General features: G+C 40.1%; 1 protein-coding gene across 2 annotated transcripts in view; it reads left to right on the forward strand.

Moving 5' to 3' along the window:
* The first annotated feature begins 253 nt into the window (after positions 1-253).
* LOC139466846 (1-phosphatidylinositol 4,5-bisphosphate phosphodiesterase delta-1-like) overlaps positions 254-24,065 on the forward strand; it is a 102,281-nt gene continuing 78,469 nt past the window's right edge. Inside the window, exon 1 of one of the 2 annotated variants that reach the window (XM_071248582.1) lies at positions 254-391. In XM_071248582.1, the coding sequence (XP_071104683.1) occupies positions 358-391 (34 nt within the window). In that variant the 5' untranslated portion in view covers positions 254-357. Of the gene's footprint in view, positions 392-5,742; positions 5,749-24,065 lie in introns of those variants that run through there. The other variant, XM_071248585.1, reaches the window with a different exon arrangement.

A 24,065-nucleotide genomic window follows, 5' to 3' on the forward strand; every position in this document is an offset into this window, starting at 1 on the left:
GTCACCACGCCGAAACACGTCCACACATATTCACATCACACCATGGTTTCAAGCAACTTTTACAAAGCCGCGACGTCGATGAGTCTCTACATCACTCATCTAACACAGAAGCACATCCACACGGAAATCACAAGTATTTCGTGTGTCAAGGCTGAAAACTTCAGCTCAGTGTATCTACCTTAAAAAACCACATCCTCCGACCCAACACGTCCAATGCTCTACACCTCGCCGGGCAGGTAAAGTCACGTGACGGCTATTAATAACTTGGTATTGACTCGCTCAGCGTGCCGACAGCATAGGACTACATTGGTCAAGTTTGTGACAGCTATTTGGGATACGGATTTTACAGAAGCGGTAATGGCAGTGTCCAATCATCCTCAAAGACTGTCGCGTAAGTGTTACACATGTTTCATGCGATTAACTGATGATTTGCAATGTTGTCGCTGCTCCACCTGTGAATGATACGAGCCGTCTTGTCACAGCTCACTGCACACGGCTCGGGATAAACTTTCTCAAGATGCGAGAGTTCCGACCATCTTACACCTCTGTGTATGTTTAATTGATTTAACGATGTAAAGCATTTAGATATCAGCGAATATGTGTTAACATTAACTGAGAGTCAAGGTTTGTTTAATTCTGTAAATATTGATACTTTGAAGTGGACTGGGAACTCGCCCATTCATAAGTAAACACGGGATTATAAGCCGGCAAGTTGACCCCATCGTGATTGACAGGGGGAATCAACTTTGACACACGGGATTCTTTATTAAAAGGTTGTTTTACAACTTGTGGAATACCAAAAAGATATACAATACTAATAATGACACTTTATCTGTAGTGTTATATAGGTCCATTATATCATGGGAAAGTTTACCAGGTTAATAAATTGTGTCAGACTCTTATGAACGCAAATTTCAAAATGATTCAAATGAAAGGTTTGATTCAGAAAAAAGTATATGATAACATCATGTGTTGCAACTGCAAGTTACCCTTAGTGATCTCAGTTGAATATAAATGTATATTGATCTAGACACATGATTAATCATCCATGACAATCTGGGATATTTTAATAAATATACACATATTTACTGTTTAGAAGCTGCTACCTATACATAGGACTATGAAACTAGCAATCACAAAAAAATCATATTGTTTTGAAAATAATACAACAATAACCATTTGTTAAAATTATAGTTATGTTATTGACAATGTCCTCCTGTTTCAACTCCCTGGTATATAGCTTGGATTATTGCTTTACTCTATATAGGAGTATTCTGTGTACAACATTTACCTCGCCCTAATGCTGTAAGTTCCTTTAAATACCAAATTAATTAGATACAGCCTCAGGCTTGCAATTAGAGATTACAATATGGACTCCAATGAGATTTAGTGTTTGTAATTCTTAAGTGAAACTGGGAAAGTTTAGAGAGCTGCCATTGCAGTGTTTTCTGTGATTTTCTGCGTGTTCAAGGTTGAGGTGTGGTGTCATGTTTTCATACCCCCTCTTATAAAGGGGGAAATCTGATGCAGGGGGAACAAGACACGCCCACAAATAACTCCACCACCATTCATTCAACACAAATAAACGCCACATACTTGACAATCTCTTCCACGCTCCTAAATTCTGAGTTTTCTCTTTACGGAAATGTTTCTGAAGAAAAAAATTACTTTTGTTTTAGAGAAATTCGGCTAGGTAGTTAAGTTATTTCACCGAGATGTCAACAGAACATGTTTTCATGGGATGTTTTTGAGTGCTGTGAGGGTTTGCTCGTACGGTGACATATACCCAAGGGCAAACTGGGATCATATTGCCCATGAAAGTTACTTTGAAGTTTATCACCAGTGAGATGGACTTGTGTCTGTGCATGCTATATTTGGATGTTAATAACAATTTTTGTTGGTTACTAATTTGTTGATGGGAGGGTGTGTGAGTCACTACAACAGCCATATTTGCCGGCAATGGGCTTACGTTTGCATGTTATGCTCTCAACTATAATGTATTCTATAATATACTACTCAAAAGAAATTAAGGACCCCCCCCCGATTCTTTCATATTACTATAGTTAATTTGCCATGACAGATTAACTATATGAAAGAAAAGTGTGGTCCTTAATTTCTTTTGAGTAGTATGACAGATTAACTATAGTAGTATGAAAGAATCGGGTGATCCTTATCTTATTTTGAGTAGTATAGTTCTTTAGGCAAATAGATGGTGTGGACAACAAGATTCAAGATTCGAGATATTTTATTGTACAAACCACGCTCAAGGAGCAGGCTACAAAGTCTGCTCTACAAACATGACAGCATGCACAACTCAAGGCAGTGGGACCGACATACTTGCACAAGGTAGATAATAATGGCATGATTCCATGATACAGCAGGGGTGAGGGGTGGATGGAGGCAGCATGTTGCTGGTATCGTAAAAAACATCAATCTACGCAATTGGGAGGGATACGATGGCAGCAAGCCTGACTACCCAATACTGTTAGTTGCTTCTTACGTTCAGCATGGGTTGCTGAAGACCTATTCTACCCGGATATCCTCGGGTTATTAATGCATGTCACAATATTCAATGAAAGGACTTGAGTGGGTGTTCTGAAATGTTTCAGTGTCATTAGGGGTGTGGTGACTGTAGTCATTGTTGGCAGAGGTCCTACCTTGTTTTACAGTTAATCCTGAACACTTGACCCAGCTGTGGTCGTGTGGATAGTGCGTCTGCCAGGAGAACAGAAGGTGAGGGGTTCCATCCCTGGCCTCTACATACCATACTCATCGGCAATAATGATTCAGTATACTGTGTCTGAAGGGGTATTCATGTTAAACTACGGCATGGTATCTCAGTGCGCTAGCACAATAAATGTATAAATGTAGCCAATTCCCGATGCTCCCAGCACTGATATTAATATAATCATATAATAATACTCCTCAAAGTGGGCCAAACACTAACTCATTCACTGAATCAACAATCAATTGAAGTTTCTTTAACCAATGAAATGGAAACCACAGAAATATAGTAAGAAATATAGAAACAGCTTTATACATCACCCCTTGTAGGCAACATCCCTTTTCTGGAGGTGTCAGGGTTGTTCTATAGAGCCGGGTGGAGTAAGTAGCTGTCAGAGTCTGTCCCATTGTGTAACTCCAGTGGATTGAATACATGGAATGTGACAGCGCCACTGGATACACTGACAAGTAGGTCATGTCTGCTGTCCACTGTCTCGACTTGATGGAGGATCCCTGGGTACATCTTCCCGAGGCAAGGGAGTTTCCCGAACAGGGCTGGAATTATGGAGTTTTATTTTGGAAGGATAAATGAGTCTATAAACAGTTCAATCCAAATCTCGTAACAAAATTGACATCCAGTTCGTAAATTGGCTTGCAAATTTTGGCCGGTTGCAGGATTTTGCAAAAGCCTGTCTGCCGCCAAGTCGGTGTCAACAGATATTTTGCAAATGAAGGTGCTCACATGATTTGATGCACTGGTCAGTTAAATCCCTTGTCTCGGGAAGATGCCCTGGGTAGCGGTGTTGTTGATGTGTTGATGTGTTGATGATGTGATGATGCGATGATGATGTGGTGATGTGGTAGTTGTAGATATGTATTGATGAAAAGCTTTATCTATGGTCAAAGTGACATCAGGTTACAGGTATATAACTGGTATAACAGGTTGCAGCAGTATAAGTCATATATAACAGACAGGTTGCAGTGATATAACACAACCAACAACAGGTTAGAGTAATATAACTCACATGGGTTGCAGTGATATAAATAATATATCAGATAAGTTGCCGTGATATATCATAGACAGGCTGGGGTAATATAAAAAACAGGTTGCAATAATATAAACATATCAGGAAGACTGCAGTGATAGATATAACATAACAGACTGCAGTGATGTAAATCATATAACAAGCATATTGCAGTTGTATAACAGTGCTATAACAGACAAGAATAATAGGAGCTTATACAATGCAGGTGAAAATTTGGGACCATATTGAAAATATGTAAAAGCTTGTTAGATCACTGAAGATGAATAAAAAGATGAAATCAGCATTTCACAGATGGTGTGTTAATAAATTTATGACATGCAATACTTTGTGATAGCTGTAATAATTTATCACTTACTATGCAGAATACTGAGCTATAGATGAGGATATGTACATGGAGTATATAGGTGTGTATTTTCATTCCACGTGATACATTCAGTGAGCTGGCTGTACATTGACCCAGCAGGGACTAGGTGTTAAATCAAGTGAATGTAAGATAATCCGATATAAATGCCATAAGTAGATTAAGCTTATTAATATCTGATGGACTTGGTTAGTTTGTGATCAAGTGTGATGGTTCATTCAGCTGATAATCAACAACACTTGTTCTGTTAACACCCAGACAAGGAGAGTTTGTGCTTCATAATGACATTATTCCACAGTATGTCAAACATGATGTGATGCTTGTTGAATAGAGCTGCTACGCCCGGATTACAGTCAATGTTAGATTTGTTAATGCGGCAGATTAACTCAGGCTTTGTCAGCTGGGTTGTGTCATGGTGTGGTGGTGTGGTGGTGTTAGTCCAGTGTTCCAAATACAGTGTACTGATTTAGTAATCGGGGTGCTTTTTCCCATTGACAAGACTGCACTGGTGCAGGTTAAAATAGCTTTTGCAAACCAAATTTATAAGCAGTCAATACTGAGTGCAGGCGATAAAATATACAAACAGGCTATTAAATATCACTCGCTTCAAATTTGTACCATGTTTAGAAAATCTCACTGAAATAAAATTACCTTCGTTTCACACGATGTTCATGTTTAAGCCCTTTGCAATACACGCTAGCCAATAATGTTTTAATCATAACATAATCATCATGTGGTGATTATCATGATGTATTACCATGTTGAAGTGGAAATGTACTTGTCCCAGGACACATATACCTGTATTGTTTGTATTGATACATGATCTGTTGATTCTTGTAATGTGGCGCTGTGTATCATGAGGGCGGTCTGGTAGCCTAGTGGTTAAAGCATTGGCTCGTCATGCTGAAGACCTGGGTTAGATTTCCGACATGGGTACAATGTGTGAAGCCCATTTCTGGTGTCCCCTGCCGTGATATTGCTGGAATATTGCTAAAAGCGGCGTAAAACCATACTCACTCACTCACTGTGCATCATGAGTCAGGGGACGTTCGTTGACTTGTTACAACGCTAGTCTGGTGTTGCGTTATAAACTTGACTTATAGTGGCCAGTACAATTCTGTAAAACCTTTCATTCTGAACATATTGTATGAAGTTAATGATCCTTTCATAACTTTCATCCCTTTTGACTGTACAGTTTACTCACCTAAATAATTGTTATGGCGCTTGTAGTCACCTTCAGTTTAATAATCTGTTCCCGCAACAGAGCGTAGTCAATTTTCCCAGCTTGTGGGGCAAGACGATCTATGCATGGTTGGCAAGGCAGAAAATAGAAGGTAAACGTATGTCTGGGAAATATTACATATATTTACCAGCGACCCCAAAGTTGATGTACATTTATTCTGCGTGAAGGACATTTTGGAGCCCCTTGTCCATGTTATAGAGTGTGTTTGTTTATACCACAGTGGGCAGTTTTCTAAATAATAATAATAATAAATAATGCACTCGATTTTCTTTCTCATCCCCCTGGGGAGTATACAACCCTAGCTGCTTGTGAGGCACAAGTAGGTTAACAGTCACATTACCACCACATCCTACTGGGTACCCACTCAGTGCTGGGTGAGTCATATTTTTAACAAAGTCACTTAACATGCTTAACGGGAGACACTCATGTGCTGCATGTGTTTCAGTAATAATCAGTCTTATGTTACCAGCGATTGAAGAGAGTTTGAAGGATTTTGTGGTTTTTATTGAAAACTTTATTGCCTTGCTGAATACTTTGGATTGAGAATTCAGTGGAATGTAGAGAAATTTGGAATGAGCGATGTAAATAACACCACATTCCTTAATGCCTTCATGGAGGTTGAGCACTGAGTGGGACATTATTTCTGGGTCATTTGTATTGTGATAGCTACTGCGACTGGTTGTACCGGGGCACCTGTTTCACAAATGTTGTTTACCAACTCCCAGTGTTAGTGGAATGTATGTTTTAAGTAGGAAGTACATTAATAAACAAATCACAATCCATGATGAGACTTGTTTTCCTGTGCAGAACGTTTCTTTCTGAAACAAGCACTGACAATAACACATACCATATTCGACGTAATAAGTGCCCCGCTCTAATAAGCCCCCACGGCGATATTTGCTGATATATTGGCTAGTGAACAATCCCAATAAACACTCCTTCCGAATGATCAATGTACACAAGACTTTTTTATTAGTGTATAATACGCACTCGTGTGTTATATGCATTCTTAATTATGGGCAAATAAATTCTGGAAAGATTTATCTGTCGCATATAAACATTTCAGTGTGTCATCATAAACCACGAAATTTATCTTTCAGCTCTCTTTTTTCCACCAAAATAACATTGTAATTAGAGCCCCCTATTTCTAATTTTGAGAACGGCCTGGGCGCTTATTACGTCAAATACAGTAGTTATTTTTATTTCTTGAAGATTTTTGTGAAAAGTAAATTTAGTTTTTGTGTGTGTGGGATGGAAGGAGCATACTTCAGGCCACATTATAGTGATAGATGCTAATAATGTACTGTATGGGGAATCAAACTCAGGTTTTTGGCATGAGTGAACACTTGAACCACTTGGCTACCCCACTGAGTCGAAATCCTACATACTTCTTGCTTTTCCGGAGGTATAAATCAAAAAGCTTCACGACATTAAAACAGTTTTTGATTCTCTTCTCAAATATCTTTTCAGTTTGACATTTATTAAGTAAAAGTAGAAACAATTCAAAATCACTATAAAAAATGCAATAGTTCTGTAAGTTCATCTTATCCAAATGCGTATTGACAGTTGACAAGATGATCATTGAACCTAGCTTGTCTATGCCTTCACAGCTGACATTTGATTGATTTTTTATAATAATTCATTTGAAAGCCTGGTATCTTCTCCATCTCAATAAATACAAACATGAGTCCTCCATTACATGCATAAGGAAATGCCATTTGATTTCAGGTTTTCTGCAAATATTCTATTCTATCAATAAATGCATTTGTCTTGGGTGTACGAAGTCATGAGTTTCTGGTGCAGACTGAGCAGACAAAGCACATCCTACATCATGGTGACTCAGTCTTCTGTGTTGTTTTATGAACATTGAAAATCATAAATGTCTGTATCCATGGTATATGTGAAAGGTGTCCAGAGAATTAAAGTTTGATTCCCCCACATCAGCACAATTTGCGAAATCCCTTCCTTACTCACAGCTCAGCCAATAATAATCCATATAGGGACACGAACATCTACTGAAAACGCTATTGTAGCCGTGAAGATCCGGGGTAGAATAGGTCTTCAGCAACCCATGCTTGCCGCAAAAGAGGTGACTAATGGGATTGGGTGGTCTGGCTCGCTGACTTGGTTGATGCACGTCATCGTATCCCAATCATGATGTCAATCACCAAATTCTCTCGTCCAGACTTGATTAATTACAGACTGGAATATTGCTGTATGTTAAACAACAAACAAAAATGAGATAAAGAGTCATGTTCGGGCTAGTTGACTAAAAATGTTTTTGCACAGCATTTGTAAGCATGGAATAAACGTACTACATACTCTTTCAAAAAAATGCTTTTTTTGTTTACACTTCAAAGTTTGTTTTGTTCCCGTAGTCAAATTGACAATTCATGGCGGCAATTGTTGAAATAAATGAGTGCCTGTCAGGAAATAGACATTGACCTATGACAGATCATTTCAAGCCAACTGCCAAATGCAAGGATGTTTAATCATTGATGTCAAAGGCATATGATATATTTTATATCGCCTCCCCCTATTTGGTTGGTGTTTGTTCTCTACTGTGTTTCCTGCAGGCAAAGTTGACCAGGATATGTCCCAGTGGGTTGATATACAGGATATAGCTGAGTGAGGCGCTCTGGGAGTAGGCATTGGAAGAAAAGTTGCCTCAATATTTTTGAAAGCCTCCATTGTTGTCAGTGTATAATATGAAGGCTGCTTTTTAGATTGTGGTTGCATTTTAATGTAACATGTGTTTTTTTCAGGACATTGGGGAATGTTGTGTTAGCCTCATCATGTTACACCAGGGTGTTGTTTGTTCAAAACAATCTTAGCGCTGCGACTGTTATAAGTCTATGTTAAGGCATGGGAGTTACGATCACCTTAGCACTATGACTGTCGTAAGTCTATGTTAAGGTATGGGAGTTATGATCACCTTAGCCCTAAGATGGCTTTGTACACTATTTGGAGACTTGGTTGAATGTGTATCAGCTTACACTGACGGCATGGATCGTTGCTCATAATATCAATCTGTGGTTTGTCTGATCCAGACTTGGTTGATCCACTCACCCCAGACCAAACTTGATAATGGGAATAATAGATTATTTTTTAATTTTTTATTATGATGTAGGTGATGCTCATGATATCAATCACTGGATTGTCTGGTCCAGGATTGATTGTTTACTGACCGCCGTCATATAGCTGGAATATTTCTGGATGTGGCATTAAACAAAAAACAAACAATCAGCACTGAGAATCACTGAAACGCAAATGTGCAAATATTAGAAAGTTATTACATGTGATCATTCTGCCGTTATGAGTAACACATGACTTTGTCTCAGTATCAGATGTATCCTAACATCTAGTCTCTGAAATGAACAGGAACAGTGGGGTCACGTCGAAGACCCAGGTTCAATTCCTAACAGAGGTACAATGTGTGAAACTCATTTCTGCTGTCCCCCGTCATGATATTGCTGGAAAATTTGCTAAAACCATACTCACTCACTCACTCACTCTGAAATGAACATATTTTATAGAAAAAAACCAGTTGTTAAATTATCTTAATAAGATATAATAAAAAGGAGCCCAGAGACTTCATTTCCTAAAAGTGCAGTAATCTAGACTTGCAACTATATAGACTTGCATGGGCTGCATTGGATATATTTGTTTTGGGGTCTGTATGGCAGACTATATCAAGTGCACAGGACCTTGAAAGTTTGTAGCAGTAGCACTAATCCTACCACAGTACATAGGACAACTGTGCACTCTTCAAGCACCATTGATTATGTTGGTTTCTGCCAGAAGGAATTACCTGATTGGATGAATAATACATGACACGGGGTACTTGGGCTGTGTATCGACATGTTGACATGACATGACCTCTTGTCATTATCACGTCAACAGCAGAATGTTGGCACGGGAGTCGGGAAGGGATCACACTTCATAATTAAATTAGGCTTGTAGATGAGTGAGGTGACCTGGCTAAGGGTTGTGATTTGCTGTGTGGGCTTTGTATGGTGAGTGAGTGAGAGAGTGAGTGAGTGAGTGAGTGAGTGAGTGTTGTTTAACACCTGGCACTCCGCAATATTCTAGCTATATGATGGCGGTCTGCTCATAATTTACTCTGGACCAGACAATCCAGATATTGACATCATACCATTGATCTATGCTATTGAAAAATAATGACAAGCATCAATCAAGTCAGCGAGCCTGACCACCCAACCCCATTAGTCACCTCTTACGAAAAACATAATCACCTCTTAAGACAAGCATTGGTTGCTGAATACCAACTCGAGTGAGTGAGTGAGTGAGCAAAAGAGTGAGTGAGTGAATGAATGAGCTAGTGAGTGAACGCTTCAGTGCGTTATATCACCAGAAGTATTGAGTGAGTATGGTTTTACGCCACATTACGCACTATTCCAGCAATGTTGGTTGCTCGGTTGGCTGCTCGGTTGGTTGCAGCATGATAAGGCTTGGTACAATTGATGGCTTGTTTCTCATGGCCCCAGTATTAACCATGTTGATGAGGTTTCACTGTGTTGGGGGGGACAGGTGGTCCAGTCGTCAAGGGCAACGAAATTCGCTATGCAGAGTTGCATCCCTTGGGCACGCCAGAAACCTGTGATTGTTGGTTTGAATCCCAGTTCGCCCGATTATGTTTCTAGGTTTGTCAGCACCATACCCGTGCTCGTGGGTTTCACCGAAGTGGTAAACGTCTAAGACCTACATCATCTTGGACTTTCCTCCTACATTAAGCTGACACGCCGCGATATAACTGGAACCCAACTAACTCAATCACTGTATAGGGACGGAAGTCATTTCACTTCCTTAGCCAACTAATGAAGGATTTCTTCAAAGATTTAGCAAGCATTCCTTTTGCTCTCCCCACCTTCAGTAGATGCTAGACAACACTGATGTCCTTCAGGGAAACACCATGACTTCTTGTCTTCAGAACAGGTACTACAGCCATGGAAATGTATGTTTCTGTCAAGTCTGCCACAGGGCTTCCTGTGAATCTTGAAGTGTGCCCTTTGAAATTTATGTCTGCCACAGGCCTTCCTATGAATCTTGAGGTGTGCCCTTTGAGATTTAAGTCTGCCACAGGCCTTCCTATGAATCTTGAGGTGTGCCCTTTGAGATTTAAGTCTACCACAGGCCTTCCTGTGGATCTTGAGGTGTGCCCTTTGAGATTTAAGTCTGCCACAGGCCTTCCTATGAATCTTGAGGTGTGCCCTTTGTGATTTAAGTCTGCAAACCAGAAGAATACTGTTCAAAGATATGAAATTGGTTCTTTGAAATACTGCTCACTAAACATGTTCACATGCCCATGACTTGCTGTGTGTGTGTCCAGTGTACCTGTGCAGATGGACACTTACCTCTGGCTTCTACTCTACTCCAAAAGACAAAATGTGCCTTCCATGGAATCCTTCTGTGACCATGCTATGTGCACTCAGATACAGGCAATATCAAACCCTGTACAACATGGTGTCCCAAGTGATTCCTGAACCAGCGTTATACAATTTCCATGTTTGTGTTTTCTGCAAAAAACAACAAAACAAGAATTATTGACAAGCTTGAGTAGAGAATGTGCATTCTATTAACTGATAATAGCTTATGCATGTAAACAAAGTTGAAAACAATATTTTCCACACAAGACAGGGCACAGTACAACCCAACCTGACTATTGTATGCTTTACCATGTTTACTGTCTCAGGCCATTTTGTACTGCTCAACATTTTTATTTTCTTTGTGTAATGAATTTTTCTTCTGTAACTAATAAGATCAATATCACTGTCACTGCTAATGACATCAATATGTCTATCAATGCAGCTATTGCTGTCTGTAAACAGATCCACTTTGAGCGCTAGTCACCCATGTTGTATTTAGTCCATGTTGATCAATGTGTCCTCATTGAACCAATCAGTGTCACTCTCCCTGCCCATCAATCAGACACATCTCGTGTTAAAAAGGTATAAAACATATTCCCCTTGTTGATAAAATCCTTCATGCAACCATTTGTTAGAATTGTCATACATTGTAGATTCATTTGAACAGGTAATATTTAATTAAAAGACAAAAATATTATTATCATTTAAGCGGCCATTAATGATGTATCTGACATTCAAGGGTTAAAATATTGATTAGCATGTGCATTGTTCAGAGTGTAGTGAATTGCTTTACCGGTACTTAAATATATATAACCACGTTGATCGATAGATCTCGGCAAAAACAATAAACTGTTCAAAGGCGTTCGTCATGCTTGATTGCCTTTAGTGACACACAAACTATTCTGGAGGACCAAGGCCAGGGAAAAGCATTATTATAGGAAATATTGACGGCATACCCAGTGTTCAGTAGTAAGGACGGTGTTTGAACTAAGCTTGAAAGCCAAGGGGGCCTTGTGGTGTTCCTGATCAACGATTTAGGGGGCCTTGTCGTGTTCCTGATCAACGATTTAGGGGCCCTACATCACTATAGCAGTGAAGGGTTACAGTGTTGATTTATACTACTCAAAAGAAGTGAAGGACCGCCCGATCCTTTCTTATTATTGTAGTTAATCTGTCATGCCATGATAGATTAATGACAGTGATATGAAAGAATCGGTGGTCCTTATCTTCTTTTGAGTAGTATATGTCAACATATCCCAGATACGTGGATAGTTGGTCTTGATGTCAGTCACTGCATTGCCTGGTCCAGACTCCATTATTTACAGACCGCCGTCATATTGCTTAAATATTTGTTGAGTGGTGCATTTACAACAAAGAAACAAACTGATTAACCCATCTACACCTCCATGGCATACGGATGAAAGCATGATTTTTACTTTTCTATTATGATCTATGCTCCAAATTTTGCAGTATCTGTACACCCAAAAGCACCAGGGAAACCTAATGGTGCAATGTAAAGAACTTGAGTATATGTAATCATATAGTTACAGAACTATATGATGATGTTTTTTCTGTGACTACTATTTGAGAAAATAACATTTGTAAAGACGTGTGAAAACATGAATACACAACAATTAATCAGCGTAAACTTGCAGTTTAATTAGATTTGTGCTCTTGGTTGTTACTGTTCATGCCATCAAAGATACTGTTTGCCTATGAACAACACAACTATTTCCAGTTGATAAAGGATTATATTGTGAAATAATCATTAAGTGTCATGCCAAGAGGAAGGGCTTACTTCAACAAGGGTGTGCCTTGCGTTATTTTAGGAAACAAATATTTACATACATGTATTTACATTGATCATGCTTAGACATTAACAAACTCAGCATTTATAGGTTTGGAGCTCAGCTGGGTCAAGTTACATATTCGTGTTAGAACCAACTTGCACAATCCCCTATCAACTTGTTGATCATCTCACCACTGTTGGGGTCTCCAGTAGAATGGGTCCCTGGTAGAGTGGGTCTCAAGTAGAATGGGTCACCAGTAGAATGGGTCTCAAGTAGAATGGGTTCCCGGTAGAATGGGTCTCCAGTAGAATGGGTCCCTGGTAGAATGGTTTCCCGGTAGAATGGGTCTCCAGTAGAATGGGTCCCGGGTAGAATGGGTCTCAAGTAGAATGGGTCCCCAGTAGAATGGGTCATCGGTAGAGTGGGTCTCCAGTAGAATGGGTCACCGGTAGAGTGGGTCCCTGGTAGAATGGGTCCCTGGTAGAATGGGTCTCCAGTAGAATGGGTCACCGGTAGAGTGGGTCTCCAGTAGAATGGGTCACCGGTGGAGTGGGTCTCCAGTAGAATGGGTCACCGGTAGAGTGGGTCCCTGGTAGAATGGGTCCCTGGTAGAATGGGTCTCCAGTAGAATGGGTCACCGGTAGAGTGGGTCTCCAGTAGAATGGGTCACCGGTGGAGTGGGTCTCCAGTAGAATGGGTCACCGGTAGAGTGGGTCCCTGGTAGAATGGGTCTCCAGTAGAATGGGTCCCTGGTAGAATGGGTCTCCAGTAGAATGGGTCCCTGGTAGAATGGGTCTCAAGTAGAATGGGTCCCTGGTACAATGGGTCATCAGTGGAAAGGGTTCCCGGTAGAATGGGTCCCTTGTAGAATGGGTCTCCAGTAGAATGGGTCCCTGGTAGAGTGGGTCTCCAGTAGAATGGGTCTTCAGTAGAATGGGTCTCTGGTAGAATGGGTGGCTGGTAGAATGGGTCTCCAGTAGAATGGGTCCCTGGTAGAATGGGTCTCCAGTAGAATGGGTCTTCAGTAGAATGGGTCTCTGGTAGAATGGGTGGCTGGTAGAATGGGTCCCTAGTAGAATGGGTCTCTGGTAGAATGGGTGGCTGGTAGAATGGGTCCCTGGTAGAATGGGTCTCCAGTGGAATGGGTCCCTGGTAGAGTGGGTCTCCAGTAGAATGGGTCCCTGGTAGAGTGGGTCTCAAGTAGAATGGGTCACCGGTAGAGTGGGTCTCCAGTGAAAGGTGAGGTGAGGTGAAAGGTGATGTGAGGTGAAAGGTGATGTGAGGTGAGGTGAGGTGAAAGGTGAGGTGAAAGGTGATGTGAAAGGTGATGTGAGGTGAAAGGTGAGGTGAAAGGTGATGTGATGTGAGGTGAAAGGTGAGATGAAAGGTGAGGTGAAAGGTGAGGTGAGATGAAAGGTGATGTGAGGTGAAAGGTGAGGTGAGGAGAAAGGTGATGTGATGTGAGGTGAAAGGTGAGGTGAAAGGTGAGGTGAGGTGAGGTGAGGTGAAAGGTGAGGTGAGATGAAAGGTGATGTGATGTGAGGTGAAAGGTGAGGTGAAAGGTGAGGTGAGGTGAGGTGAGGTGAGGTGAAAGGTGAGGTGAAAGGTGAGGTGAGGTGAAAGGTGAGGTGAGATGAAAGGTGATGTGATGTGAGGTGAAAGGTGAGGTGAGGTGAGGTGAGGTGAAAGGTGAGGTGAAAGGTGAGGTGAGATGAAAGGTGATGTGAGGTGAAAGGTGAGGTGAGGAGAAAGGTGAGGTGAAAGGTGAGGTGAGATGAAAGGTGAGGTGAAATGGGGTTTATCGTCATGTCCAAGATTATTGCACTTATATAGTGACATGCAGGCATATGTGTGTGTGGCTGCTTGTACTAGTCTGGACTAATGCCGATTTATAGTGCTAGCCCAATACCATGCCGCAGTTTAACATGAATATCCCATTCAGACACAGTATACTGACTCCGAGCCAACCAGTCCTTGTTTTAGTCCCTTAAAGCCGAACGCCAGACAGGGTAACAACAAGTGCCATCTTTTAACATCTTTTGGTATGATGTGGCCAGGGATCGAACCCACGACCTTCCTCTCTCCGGGCGGACGCTCTACCACTAGACCACGGAGATGGTCAGGTGAGGTGAAAGGGTAAACCTCGAGTAGAAGATTATTGCCCTTATATAGAGACATGTGGAATGGGTGTTGGCGTGCGTGGTGCCTCTTTGACTAATGACTGTTTTATAGTGCTTGCCAGCTGATATCCCATATCCCACAGTTGAAAATGTAAACCACTCAGACACACAATACTAACTCTGCGCTGACCAGTCCATATTTGATCCCATTAATGCTGTGCACCAGGCAGGGAAACAGCAAGTTTCTCCCCAGGCAGATACTCTAGCCACTAGACCACAGCAGCGGTCTGGCAGCCAATCTCTGTAGGGCTGGTTAACTTGTAATTACTACATTCTTTCTTAATGAAAATTGTATAGGTTATTCCGGATCAGAGCTGCGTAATGTGGGCCGTAATTATGTGGTCACGATCGTCATGCCAGGCAGACATTTGGAATGATGATATAACTAGTCCATTCACTTTATTGCTCCAGCTGATCAGAATAGGAGTAGATTGGAGTGGTCTGCCAGGGACTCCACTGTTTGGTGTCAAGGTCACGCTGTTTTATTCCCTTTCAGAAGCTGGCACACCATCTCTGTGTCATTCGGGTAACTTTTACTTGCTATCATATATACAGAACAAAAAAAGATAGGGATCATGAAACATTTATACATACCCTACATATTTAATAACTGACTTTTCTTTGGTCAATATACATAATTTGAGCTAGAAGACTATCAAGTGAAATTTTGCTGGGGCTGTCAGTTGATGTGAGCCTAGAGTTCCTTTAAATGAGGAGATTTTGACCGGTAAATTGTGTTGACACTATAATGACGGATAAAATACATAAGATAAAATGTGCTCACAGGTAAAATGTTCTCTTAGGTAAAATATAACAAATGATTTGTGTTGTAAGGCGAAATGTGTTGACAGATAAAATGTTTAAAATACAATGACAGGTAAAATATGTTGACAGGAAAAATACCCTCCCAGGAAAAATATGCTGACATGTGAAAAATAATGAATGAAAAAGAATCCATTTTTTTCCATTTCAACAAACCCCTCTTTCTTTACAGATCGGTTTTGTAATAAAAGAACCACGCTGCATAGTTCTTGATGAAAAATGTGTTTGTTTTACTTTTGTAATGATATTTGCAGTTTTTATTTGCCTGCATTCTCCTGGGAGAGACAGTACTCATGTATGCAGGGCAAACACTGTGTGTTTGCAGTAATGGCTGATCTGATGGACTTGAATAGGAGCTGTGGAGCACGTATTTACCCACACTACATCAGCGACATTCGGACCTACCGTAATTAATCGGATATACGAACATTAAACTATTTGGCATTTGGAGATGGTTGCCTCTTGTAAACATGATACAGATATGAGCACTCAAGGACCTGGTCCCACTTGCACAAAGCGATCTTAGCCCTAAGATGATCGTAACTCCCATACTTTAACATAGGCTCATGATAGTCTTAGCGCTAAGATCGCTTTGTGCAAGTGGGCCCAGTTCCACGAAGCTATCTTAGCGCTATGTCGATGGTAAGTCAATGTTAAAGTACTGGAATTACAATTGTGTTACCACTAAAACAGATTTGTGGATTGGGCCCCAGGTTTTTAAATATCTGGTTTATGAATACACAATACTTTTAGAAAGCGGTCAAATGTAGCATACGTTAAGTTTTGGATTCCATATTCTCAATAAAGTACAATTTCTACTACTTGTTTGGGTTGAATCCCAGAGTAGGTTACTTCATTGCAAAACTCAGCAACCTTACCCACTAAATATGGATACTACGACAACTGGTAGTCCATTGCTGAAAGCTATGAATACAAAATGCCTATTACCATGTTTAGGGCGTGGACTAACGTAACACATGTTATTTCAGATTACAATTTTTAAATAAAGTGCAAATTCTAGTACTTTGTGGATTTATCTGGTTTCTTACAGTAATTGTTTCTTAATTGCTTTTATAAAGCCATATGAATAAGTTTTTAATCCATTAAATATTCATAAATATATTTGAATAATCAAATATTCAATCTCTTTTGATACATGTTGAAATAGTGTTTTGACACAAAGTTTAAAAAGAAATAGAAAAGGAATTTTGGTCCTCTTTGTATTAGGATAAGAACGGTAGGTGTGTGTAGTGAGTGAGTGAGTATGGTTTTACGCCGCTTTTAGCAATATTCCAGCAATATCACGGCAGGGGACACCAGAAATGGGCTTCACACATTGTACCCATGTCGGGAATCGAACCCAGGTCTTCGGCGTGACGAGCGAACGCTTTAACCACTAGGCTACCCGACCGCCCCTGGTGTGTGTAGACAAGGATGTGGAAGGGTCTGTATCTCCTCCCACGTTGTGGTTATAACCTACCGGGTGTGTAGTACATGGGTGTATGTAACAGCCTGAGAACACTGACCACATAGTGGTTATAACCTACCGGGTGTGTAGTATATGGGTGTATGTAACAGCCAGAGAACACTGACCACATAGTGGTTATAACCTACTGGGTGTGTAGTACATGGGTGTATGTAACAGCCAGAGAACACTGACCACGTAGTGGTTATAACCTACCAGGTGTGTAGTACATGGGTGTATGTAACAGCCAGAGAACACTGACCACATAGTGGTTATAACCTACCGGGTGTGTAGTATATGGGTGTATGTAACAGCCTGAGAACACGCCTATACTGACCACGTAGTGGTTATAACCTACCAGGTGTGTAGTACATGGGTGTATGTAACAGCCAGAGAACACTGACCACATAGTGGTTATAACCTACCGGGTGTGTAGTATATGGGTGTATGTAACAGCCTGAGAACACGCCTATACTGACCACGTAGTGGTTATAACCTACCAGGTGTGTAGTACATGGGTGTATGTAACAGCCAGAGAACACTGACCACATAGTGGTTATAACCTACCGGGTGTGTAGTATATGGGTGTATGTAACAGCCTGAGAACACGCCTATACTGACCACGTAGTGGTTATAACCTACTGGGTGTGTAGTACATGGGTGTATGTAACAGCCTGAGAACACTGACCACATAGTGGTTATAACCTACTCGGTGTGTAGTACATGGGTGTATGTAACAGCCAGAGAACACTGACCACATAGTGGTTATAACCTACCAGGTGTGTAGTACATGGGTGTATGTAACAGCCTGAGAACACTGACCACATAGTGGTTATAACCTACTGGGTGTGTAGTATATGGGTGTATGTAACAGCCTGAGAACACTGACCACATAGTGGTTATAACCTACAGGGTGTGTAGTACATGGGTGTATGTAACAGCCCGAGAACACTGACCACGTAGTGGTTATAACCTACCGGGTGTGTAGTATATGGGTGTATGTAACAGCCTGAGAACACTGACCACATAGTGGTTATAACCTACAGGGTGTGTAGTATATGGGTGTATGTAACAGCCAGAGAACACTGACCACGTAGTGGTTATAACCTACTGGGTGTGTAGTACATGGGTGTATGGGACAGCCTGAGAACACTGACCACGTAGTGGTTATAACCTACCGGGTGTGCAGTATATGGGTGTATGTAACAGCCTGAGAACACTGACCATGTAGTGGTTATAACCTACCGGGTGTGCAGTATATGGGTGTATGTAACAGCCTGAGAACCAGCCTATACTGACCACGTAGTGGTTATAACCTACATGGTGTTAACTTACAAAATTTTGAAAAGGTGGCTCGGCAATTAAAATCTTTAAGTAGCATAAAGAATGGAGTCAGGGGACTCCTGTGTGTATGTGAACAGTGGATTAATGCAGCTTTAGGAGAACTGTACCAGTAATAGATCCATGTGTTCACCAGTCCGGGTAATATGTTCACAGTGTTCACACAGTCAGGGAATATGATGTAATATGCAATGTGTTCTCACAGTCAGTTTGAATATGGAGCAATATGCATTATGTCACTGTATATTATGAGAGCCAGACAGGTTACAGTTCTCCCATCCAACAATGAGTCAACGCCCATTGTGTTCATGTGACGCCTCCCTGGCTCCGGTGCCCCTGTCTCAAGCCTGGTTTAACAGTCATTGTGAGGACTCCATTGCTTCACATCGTCTTAACACTAGGTCCCCTTCAGCCAGTCTTCCTGTCTCATGACTGCAAATCTCAACATGTTGTTGACATAATGTCTCCTTCAGCACAGTTGAAAAAGGCTGAGTCGGAATATAATTCTGCATACTTGCCATATTTTATGCTTTATCCCCTTTAGGCTGCGGAGGTTTAATGATATACACTTATGGGTAAAGAAACGATACCTCGCTGTTGATTTTTTCTGTTTTGTTTTCCAATTGAAAATATGTTGTTTCAACCATGCGAGATGTCATGAGGCTGTACATTTAGCATCAAAATGGAGTCAGGGGACTCCCTGTGTGTATTTCTTGTAGCACTCTTTATTGAACCAATTTATTTTTTTACAATATTAGCCAGTCACAAATTATTTGTTACAAACTGCTGCAGGAATGAGTGATGGTTGAATAGACATGATCAAATTTAACAACAGTTCTTTTAATTTTCAACTGCATAAACAAACAACTCGACATTCGTTTCTTTTGCCCCTCATTTAACATACATAATATTTAAACTGACTTTCACCTTTTTATATCTTGTAAACGTGTAATAAAAGTCGGAAATGACCTAATACTCAGCATTCACAATTATTTTAACGTAACCAAAATCCTATCATCTTTGCACTTCATAAATCATATGCTTTTGGATGCCAAGATACACATTAATATCTCTAGTGTAAAGAACAGTGAAAGATGTGAAGATTCTAAAGAATAACAAAGCAATAGCTGTTGTAGAGGAATTTATTGCCTCCAGAATAATAGTACTGCACTTTTGAATAAAAGTGGAGCTTGACACTTGAACCACTTGTGAATTATATAGTGAATTATATACAAGCCTACACAATGCATCTGTCACCAACAATGTGCATATTTTGCCAGATATCCTCGATATGCATACAGTGTTTACACTTGTAAAAGATGATCTATCCACATGTATGATTACCTGGTACCTTTGGAAATGGAAACGAAAAAGATTTTTAAAACCTGTTCCTGTGGAATGTACTGTTGGAGGATTCGCAAATATACCATGACCAGGGACAGTTGAAATATCGGTAATTTAATATTGAGTCAGAAAATGTGCTATTTATAACTAGTTTGAAATTTATTTTGGAAGCAACACCTGATTCCATTTTTGCTGACAGAAATATTTCTGTGTTTTGTTCGTATATGAAACAACCCCAGATTTCTTGTCCACATTCCTGATGGAGACTGAACCTTTGATTCATTTTGAAATTTTCTGTCTGTAGTACAACACTGACAGGCCTTGTGGCTGTTGCAAGGTGTTAAAGTTTACACAAACATTCCCATGATGCTCTGGCAACTCAACACTTCCTGTTAGTGTTGGGGAAACTTGAGTGAGCATTTTCACACTTCACAGTAATTACATCCAGATTACTGACTTCAACACTGTAGTACACGTGAGTTACCTCCCCTGGGTTATTCCCGCTTGGTCGGTCTCATTTTGGCAGACATTACACACTTTGTTTTGCTTTTGTTTTGAATGAGACTATATCTAGATTAATTGTTTGTGTGTAGTATTCAAACATGGCATACTTGGAGTACTTGAGTTGTCTGTTTGTAGTTCTGGGTTCTAATTTCCTCCTGCTTGTCTAATGATTTGTTTGTTTGTTGTTTAACGCCTCACTCATCAATATCCTGCTATATGTGGGCGGTCTGTAAATAATCGGGTCTGGACCAGATAAAAAAAGTGATTAGCATCATGAGCATCGATCCACGCAATTGGGATAAGATGACATGCATCAAACATGTCAATCAATCTGATCACACGATCCTGTTAGTCGCCTATTGCAATAAGCATGATAGCTGAAGACCGATTCTAACCCTGATCTTCTTGGTGCGCTGATAAGATTCAGATGGTTACAGTGTGTCACGTGGCTGATACCCTGACAGCATACATCGGTGCTCATGCTATCAATCACTGTTTTGCCTGGTCGTGTTTCACTATTTTCTGGCTACCCTGGAATAGTCATGTTGCATTATTCAGCATCAAACATCATTCACTCACTAACTCAGTGTCAGTTGATATCATATGTCCTTGTATGTGTTTTCGAGCCCCTAAGAAGTATTTATCATTATGTGTCTGATAACAATCCCAATACACTACCTTAGAGAACATTTATTTCTGTTAACACTTGAATGGTCAAATGACCCTGTCTTGTTTGTATAACGATGCCTTGAGCGAAGTGAGTCGATCAGGCACCATCTTGTTATAATCAGTCACATGGCAATACTGACAGGAAGTTCACAAACTGCAGCCGATACATCACTGGTGCATACGATTGTTAGGAAGCAAAATTATCATCAGATCAAGTTTGATTAAAATGTGAAAAAGTAAGTTTTGAGGTATGTTTTCATTACTTATTGAATATGTTAACTCGTGTAGATTAATTCATAACATGACTTCAGCGGCAAGTAGCAGTGGCATGATGCACCGATGCATCGGTGGAATGCGATTTATTACTTCTCGATACAAATATTGATCACAATCTCACACAAAGTAAAACGTACTGATTCTAACCTTAAATTTATTCTAAAACAAATGTTACACTAAACACTAATCATATGGTTTATAGTTATACTAAGGTTCCGTCCATCCATCCGTCCAACCGTCCCTCCGAAAACTTTGTCCGAACGATTTATCTTAAACTATTCAGTGGATTCGCCTCAAACTTAGTACATATAATCTGTGTCATATGGAGGGGTGCAGTCAAAAGAAAATTATTTATTTTATTAATTTTCCATTTTTTTATGAATTTTTCAAACCCTAACGTCCCTCCGAAAACCTTTTCCGCACGATTTCTCTTAAACTATTCAGTGGATTCATCTCAAACCTAGTACATATAATCTGTGTCATATGGAGGGGTGCAGTCAAAAGAAAAAAAATGTTTTTATTAATTTTCCATTTCTTTATGAATTTTTCAAACCCTAACCCTATTCAAGCTATTTAATTTAAAACATTGGCGGGTCGGGGATATTAGTGAAAATGTAAATCGATAGTGTACCAGGTATTTGGCCATCCTGTCTATGAAAAACATGGCTTACACATCACATAAAGAGCTCATCCAATTATCTTGATGCATATCGTATCGTGAGCAAGGTATCTTGATACATATCGGATGGCACAGTTGGTGTATCGTGTCAGTCCTAGCGGCAAGTGGCGAAAACTTTGATGTCTTCAGTGGCTTTTGAAGCGTCTACCTTGATTATGTCATTAAGCACAGGGTCACATATTGTTATGGGGCTTGAAATAAGGTGAGGCTCAAAAACGTAACGTGGGGGATATATTTGTTAACATTAATGAACTTTGTATGCTGTGTTTTCAATAGTGTGAGAAGCTCTCATACAATCTCTACAACCCTGCCCTGCTTCAAGGACAAGAGAGTAAAGAGGGAGAGGTGAAATGGGGTTCAGCGTGGTGGTCAAGATTATTGCACTTGTACAGCCACTAAGCAATGAGGTAGCCCCCAGTGATGTTCCCCCTGGATTGTTTACAGGCATGTTTTGTTTGTTGTTTAATATCTAATACTGCACCCAGCAATATTCCAGCTTCCATAGTTTCTTTGGTATTGTGTGTATTTAAAAAAAATACAGCTGCGTAGAGGGGAGTATGAAATATACACGCCTGCAATGAGTTTTGATGTTTTGTTCTCAACACAAAGACATTGCTGTGAGCATGTAACACTGCATCTTTCTGAGTCAAGGGAGGTAACTGACTGTAAAAGTCCAGTTTCCACCCTTGCCGAACTAGGATGGAATTTCGGGGCTTGATTGTAGCGCCACCAGTGGCTATTAGGAGTTATGTCCCTTCTATGTCCCTCCTATTGACCAATCAGATTCCATCTCTCACATCACTTGTGATTATAGTCAATTAACTCCCTTGCCACGGGAAGATGATAACACTGGAAATACCATGTCAACAATCCTCTACAGAAGTAGGCAATTTATTCATCACAAAAAGTGTTCATTGTATATATCTGGACTTATGTTTGTGATCTATTTTATTAATTTCATTCAAAATTTGCATAATATTCACAGCAACAACCAGTCAGTTGTAATCTGCTATTGATGTCTTGACATCAACCTCATTTGACAAGGAATGGATACATATATCATAATGCCTTACTATGACTTGTTAAAGGTCATATTTGTTCTCACTGTTATTTGTCAACATAATGTTTCACAATCGAAAGAGCAAGATCGCAGGAAAATTGAAAGTTGACTGGTCAAACTGTTCCATGTGTAAAAACATAATTGGCAATAGCAATCAGCTGTACCAAAGTGCTATGCTTATGGCTATTATTATTTTTGATACATAAAGTAAAAGCTGCAACTAAAATACAATGTTACATGATTTTGGAATATATAATTCCTGGTAAGAAAGGTAGTTTCTTCTGATCATTGCATTGAATTCTTTTTAGTTATATTATGTATTATTGGGTATTTTTAACTGTATCACCTGTAGATCTGGGAGAAACCTTGTGGACAGCTAATTGCACAGTAATCTTAATCTTTGCCTATAAAATAATGCCTATCAGACCAGGAAACATATCATTTAATGGGTAAATTCTCATCATCATGGAGCAGTGATGTTTTATCGGAAATATCATCCATCACCTGTTTGTTCACTGTATGATGTAGTGTTTTACTAGCTCCAAAATAAAACATCCCCAAGAGGGGGTAGGGTGGTATGCATAGGTATGCAATACTTGACAGTCAAGACAATTTGATAAATGGTGGCGGTCTGCAAATAATCGAGTGTGGACCAGACAATCCTGAGACTGACATCATGAACATCGATGTAACTGGCATATGATGTAATGCATCAAACATCCATCTTTGGTTTAATTTTATGACACTTATTAAGTGCATGTGGTTTTCCTACCCTGAAATAAACCTTATAAATAGCTCATGAATATATTGCTGCTTTTCCATAAATTAAATTTCTGTCTTTGTCACTCAGTCATTGATGTAGGCACATCAAGGTCAGTGTAACACATTTGTCGATTAATCCTTTCAAATCTCAGATTGCCCAATATTGATCCATGATTTATCAGCACTATACTCAGGTACCCTTCTGCAGCCTGTGGCATCTAAATATTTGTTCTCACTGTTATTTGTCAACATAATGTTTCACAATCGAAAGAGCAAGATCGCAGGAAAATTGAAAGTTGACTGGTCAAACTGTTCCATGTGTAAAAACATAATTGGCAATAGCAATCAGCTGTACCAAAGTGCTATGCTTATGGCTATTATTATTTTTGATACATAAAGTAAAAGCTGCAAC

Source organism: Haliotis cracherodii, unplaced genomic scaffold (assembly GCF_022045235.1).
Source record: "Haliotis cracherodii isolate W230 unplaced genomic scaffold, xgHalCrac1.p SCAF_19, whole genome shotgun sequence".
Taxonomy (NCBI): domain Eukaryota; kingdom Metazoa; phylum Mollusca; class Gastropoda; order Lepetellida; family Haliotidae; genus Haliotis; species Haliotis cracherodii.